Source organism: Lathyrus oleraceus, chromosome 2 (genome assembly GCF_024323335.1).
Source record: "Lathyrus oleraceus cultivar Zhongwan6 chromosome 2, CAAS_Psat_ZW6_1.0, whole genome shotgun sequence".
NCBI classification, from domain to species: Eukaryota; Viridiplantae; Streptophyta; class Magnoliopsida; order Fabales; family Fabaceae; genus Lathyrus; species Lathyrus oleraceus.
In genome coordinates, this window is record NC_066580.1 from 486,860,442 (window position 1) to 486,867,055 (window position 6,614).

General features: G+C 32.6%; 1 protein-coding gene across 1 annotated transcript; it reads right to left on the minus strand.

The window, feature by feature from the left end:
* Nucleotides 1–1,716: 1,716 nt before the first annotated feature.
* Nucleotides 1,717–3,069, minus strand: LOC127120803 (mediator of RNA polymerase II transcription subunit 20a). Its single transcript, XM_051051352.1, has 3 exons — nt 2,947–3,069; nt 2,558–2,870; nt 1,717–2,462 (listed from the first exon to the last, which is right to left on the minus strand). Exons 1-3 carry the CDS (start codon nt 2,958–2,960, stop codon nt 2,361–2,363), a joined length of 429 nt encoding a protein of 142 aa, XP_050907309.1. The 5' UTR covers nt 2,961–3,069; the 3' UTR covers nt 1,717–2,360.
* Between the last annotated feature and the right edge of the window lie 3,545 nt (nt 3,070–6,614).

The window sequence follows — 6,614 nt, forward strand, 5'->3', positions numbered from 1 at the left end:
TGTTAGAATATGTATTTCCATATTGGGGGGACATATTAAATTTTTCACAACAGTGTGGGAGTATTACTATAGATGAAAAAGTAATGCCCTAGATCAATGGTTGAAATTCAACTTACCATCATATTTCCATTTTGGGGCCTATTTTAATATATAATAATTGCAAAAATAAACTTATTTATTCAGGATCGAGTTGACACGACAACGAAGTGGTCCAAGGAGAGTTTTTACCTCTTCCAAACCTACACCAAAATCTAAAAGCAATCATCGTTTCCCGCCCCAAGCTCGATCGAAGATAGAGAATTAAAATCTAAATCCGTCCCAAAAGGGTTCGGGTATATCCGCCCAACCACCATCTATTTAATGAAATTAATTTTTTTAATAATATTTATTTTTTCAAACTCAAATTACATTACAAATAATAAAATAAAAAATCTATAAAAAAATTTCATGTAAATATTTTAAGTAAAAAATACAAATCAAAATATCATAACATTAATCAAATATTTAATATTTTAAATTATCAAAACTAAAATAATAAAATACATAATAAAATAAACGAAGTAAATTCAGAAACAAATTTAGGGTGAATAATTGTGTCTCCATTATCCGTTCTTATATTTTATAATTGAAAAAAAAATTCAAATCCAAATCTAAATCCGATAAAAATAAATTTTTTTCGTTAAATTCAAAACGAATTCGAATTATCAAATTTGGGAAGAATTTGGATCGATACCTAAAGTTAGGTCGGAGGAGTGTTTATGACTTGTTTTCGGCCACAACATGTATAGGACAGAATCTCTATACATGTTATTACAATTTTTTAAAAAGTATTTTTAGTTTTTTATTTTAAGATTTGATATTTATTGATTTGCCCCAGTTTCCGAACAAACTACCATTTTATATTTTATATATGTAGGCATGTTTTATCACCAACAAAATATTTTATTAGTGTTGTAATTTTTTTCTCGAATCTTTTATAGAGTTGTTATATGTGACATGCGTAAGCTTAATATTAATAGTAGTCACATGACCACCCCAAAAAATTATAGTTTTTTCAAAAAAATTGGTATTATATACAATTTTAAGTATTAAGTTATACTATGTACAATAATAACTAAAGTTTACCCAGGAATGAATTCGAATTTAGCAGCTTAAAAGTAAAAAAAAAACATATTATTACAATCAATCTAGTACCACTTCACATTAAAATAAGAGATTCCTACCCTAAACACATACATCTATACCTGTATTGTATCTTTATCAATAAGTGAAATATTATAATAATATATTTTTTAAAAAATAAAATAGAATAAATTATTTTTTATTTATTTATATTATTTTTAGGTTAAATGATATTAATATAAAATTGTGTAATTAATCAACTTTATAATTTTATTAATCAATATTTTACATATTAATCAATTTGATGACTCTTCAAAATTATTTTAGATACAAAATTATTTTAGATACATTACATTTATTAATCAACTTTATAATTTTATTAACCAAATTTTTATTTTTTATTAACAAATTTTAATATATTAATAAAAATTATTTTTAATATCTGAATGTGTATTAATCAACATTATCATTTTATTATATGAATGTGTACAATGCCATCATAAAGCAAAAGAAGCTTATTTATAACCATAGACTATGACAACAGTGAGACTAGCTACTCCCCATTATGTATAACTCTTCCAAATCAATGCCAACATGAGATCTTCCAGCAACATTCCAAGTACTTGAACACACCCCAAAAACAAAGCTATCAACCATTCCATCTCATTATAGTTATTATACATAGCATGTGTCTTGAAAAGCAAACACGCCTGTAGACCAACAGATGTTGGAGTACTCTCATACTTTCCTCCTTCCCCATTTGTTCTTGCATCTGCTTCAAAGCATGCTACTCCAACATGGATGATGCAGAAACCAAAAGAGTTATTAGCGCAATACAAAATCTTACTCCATGAACAGATATCTAACTTGGTAATAGCAATACCAAGTTTTGAATGGTTTAGTCTTATTGTTGTTGGCTTTTGATGAGAAGGGAAAAGCTTCTAAAGTCCCGCTGAATGCATTAATTCTTCAAATGCATCAACATACTGAACAGCTGTGTGTTGCCAAGTGTAACCGGCAGAAAGCCCATATTTCGCAAAATTCGGTTGTGTTCCAATGAATTCGCCAGGTAATGCTTTTGTGGACACCACTTGTTGCCATATTTCAATGAACTCTTCCATAATTGGCTTGGTTATTTCAATTGAAGAAATAGGCATATACTCAATCTGCACACAAAATCAAACCAAATTTCAATACAAACAAGTCTAGCTAACAAAGAAACACCAACGGAACAAGAATTAAAAAATTGTTGCCTCCATTAAAATGCCTCTGAGATAGTTATAACGAGTAAGAACTTTAACCAATTTCATCTGAAAGTCACCCAGTTTATAGTCCACACCCTGCACGCACCATGATCATCACAACAAGAATTAAACAAAAACACACAAAATTATAAATGTAAGAAAATCACTGCAAAAAATGAAAAATAGTAAACCTCAAAATAAAGGACAATAGTAGAAAAGTAAGTATGGAGTTTATCCAAGATAGTGAGGATGGAAGGATCAGCCTCAACAACAATGTTTTGTTTCGAAATGATCAAGTAATATTTGTTCGGATTTCCCATGAAATATAATCCCAAAGCATGGCGAGCAGGATTTGATTGATCAGGTAAAATGGATCTGTAATAACGAAGATCAGTTTTCCATGCTCTTTCTTTGACGCCATTGAATGCCTTCACACACTCTGAGATTTTGTTCACTGTATGGCTGTTTATTGCGGATTCTTGGTTCGGTTTCCAGTAAAGAAGCCTAAAACAACATTTTGATTTTAGATTAAACTGAAAATAACAAAATTAGAAATGTGATTGATTTTGAATGATCGTACCGTTTCACTGTCATCTTCAGGTTCCGGTACCGGAGCTGGAAGGGACTTATGGAAGAAACGGGTACAGTCGGAGTTTGTTAGAGAGAAATGACGGAGAAGAGCGGGAAAAGAATATCAACTTTTGAATGTTTTAGAAACAGTTTGTTACAGCTTTTCTATTTAAGAAATAATTTTGAAGGTTTCGTTTCAGCGTTTTATTTATTTGTTATTTATCCACATCAAAAGGAAATATAAAGAAAATATAGCTACGTCATTTTAAAAAAATAAAAATACAGAAGGGATAAATCAACATTTTTTTAATATTTAAAATAACATTGTATTATTATTTTTTTTTAATCTATTATTGTTGTTCTTACTCTTTTTTGACATAATACAAATATTTTTATTAACAAAAACTAAACTTTTTACTCTTTAAATTGAACATATTTTTTTTATTGAATGGATAAATAAAAATATATTTCAGTTTCTCTCCAACTAAGAAGAAAGTACATGATTGTGAAAAAAGTTACAATACAAGCCAATGAAGTTTAGGATTGATGATCGTGCCGTTTAATAGGTCTCTCACGTAAGAGATTATAAATTTTATGTTTTTTTAGTTTCAACAATTTAGTAGAGATTTTAAACCGCCACAAATTTTCAGTGATTATTTAGTGACAGTTTTAAATTGTTGCTAAAAGGTTGAAATTCAAGTAAAAAATTGAAAATTTTCGTCGATTTAAAAATGTCGTTAAATGGTTAAAAATAAAATAAATTGACATATAGTGGCAGTTTAAAATTGCCGATAAATGTTTGAAACAGAAAAAAAATGCTAATTTTGTGTTCGCTTACGTAAACTGAGCCCCACAAGTGATTCACCGTTCTTTTAGTTTTAAGTTTAATTTATCTTGAAACAAACCAAATTGAACGGACACGTCGCATTTCCGACACGATTCACGTGACATTTTAACTTGTTTTGTCTCTATTTTATTGTGTTATGCTGGTATATTATGTTTGTTTTAGGTATTTTCCAGGTAGGAGCATCCGTGCGAGAAAACGGGACAAAAAATAGAGAAAAAAATCAAGATTATGCACTCATGGCGTTAACCGTGACGCTTGCCATGACGTGGCGGCCATGGGCACCACCAAGTAAACAAAAAAAATCAGGGATCATAAATTTTACGCTCAAGGTGTTCGCCATGAGGCTATGGCATTCGCCATGGACCTGAAACGACCATGTTCTCCATATTTGCACTCATGACGTTCAACATGAGGCCATGGAGTTCGCCATGGACTTGAAAAGCCATGCTCTCCACATTTGCACTCATGGCGTTCGCCATGAGGCCATGACGTCCTCCATGGACTTTATGCCCAGAAAGATAACATAAACGTGGACTCATTGTTCTCCCCTTCTGCAGATTTTTCTCTCACTCCTCCAACACGATTTCAGGACACTTTCTACCAGTTTTACCTCTATAAATAGGCTTATTTTTAATTTTCGAGTATCCACATTTTTTAGAATTAATTGTCAGGCAGAACATCACTTTTGTAAAGAAGTTGTTTCTCACATTGAGGAATTGTTGCACTTTAGACTAAGAATCAAAAGTTTCACAGAAAAGATTTGGATCGTTCGTGGTGTAATCTTGCAGGAATATTTTTCTTATAGTTTATTTCAGATACTTTGTAGTATTAGTTTTTGCAGTGGTTTAATTTCAGTACGTATAATGTATCTCTCTTTACTTTAATGTTATTGCTATTTTGTATGTTAACACACGTACACGCACACACACACACACACACACACACACACACACACACACACACACACACACACACACACACACACGCACACACGCACACGCGCGCGCACAGACATACATACACACACATACATATATGAAATTATCTGACCGACCGAGGTATGAAATCAGAATCAAGGTACGCCGAGTCGAGAAAGAACCAAGATATTTTCAGTTATGGATGAGTGATTGGATCAAGACTTCAGACTTATGTTATTGATCCTAAGCCCGATATACAACCAGGAAAGAGATGCTTCATACATCATGGACTTAACTACATATCTCGAAATAAGCCACTTACACACCATAAACTTGTGATTAATAATAACCCAGGTATAATCCTAAATGTCCTTTTTATCAGGATACATTCCCACCTCGGAACATGAGAGGCCGCATCTAATGGCGCATTTCCGTTACAAAAGGCCAATCAGTGGTTGAGTCCATTACGCAATAGTTAATTAGTTAGAAGTGGTTAGTAATTATTAAAACCTACTAACACCATGCCTCTTCAACATCCAATAAATAAGGAAGGCTTGGGATATAAATAAAGGTTAGAGACCAAATATTATAGGACATTTGCACGATGAATAACATAGTAAATAGTAAATCTGCGAAAAATATTAGTCCACTAACAATGATGGCCATGAACCCTATACTAATTGCAGACACCTTAACGAATCATTTATGACCTTCCCTGGCTAGCATATGGGAGGTTAACCTTTTAATCACATGAAGCTCAAAATAAGTGGAAGATACAACAAATTGTTGTCAAGTTAGCCTTCTTAAATGAGGTACTTTATGAAGAAGTATAAATTGAGAAAACACAAGGCTACGAGGTCAAGGGAGAAAAAGAAAAGGTCTTGAAGCTAAAGAAGGCACTTTATGGGTTGAAACAAGCCCCAAAAGCTTGGAATGCTCAAATTGACAAGTATTTCCAGGAGAAGAACTTCATCAAGTGTAAATATGAGCACACACTCTATATCAAAGCACAATGGAGAAATATTTTGATTGTGTGCTTGTATAAAGGTGATTTGATCTTCTAGGGGAACAATCCAACTATGTTTAAAGAGTTCAAGAAAGAGATCACAACTGAGTTCGAGATGTCTGACATTGGATTCATGTCTTACTACCTCGACATTAAAGTGAAACAAGAAGATCAAGGATTTCTAATCATTCAGGAAGGCTACACTAAGGAGGTACTCAAGAAGTTCAAGATGGATGACGAAAACCCAATCAGCACGTCAGTGGAATGTTGAACCAAGTTGTCATAGCACGAGGAAAGAGAAAAATTGGATCCATCACTCTTTAAGAGTAACTTATCTGAAGGAGGCAATGAGGATTCTTCTCTACACCAAAGGTACAACAAAATTAGGCTTGTACTACTCTGTTTTTGGTTATTACAAGCTCATTGGATATACCGATAACGACTGGGAAGGAGAAGTAGGTGACCGAAAAAGCACAAGTGTCATTCTTTTCTACTTTGAAAACACATCCTTCACATGGATGTCAAAGAAGTAGTCGATTGTCACTCTTTCCACATGTGAGGCAGAGTTCATGGCAGTTGCTTCATGTGTTTGTCATGCAATATGGTTTTGAAACATGTTAAAAGATTTGTGCTTACCGCAAAAGAAGCCGACCAAGATATTCGTGGATAACAAGTCAACAATAACTTTGGCAAATAATCCAGTCTTCCATGATCAAAGTAAGCACATTGACACACACTATCACTATATTAAAGTGTGTGTTTATAACAATGATGTGCAGTTTGAGTACACGAAGACGCATGGCCAAGCAACCGATATCTTCATCAAGCCTCTAAAATGCGAAAACATTGTCAAGTTAGGATATTTACTTTGAGTAACAAAATCAAGTTTTAGGGACGGGGTGTGTTGA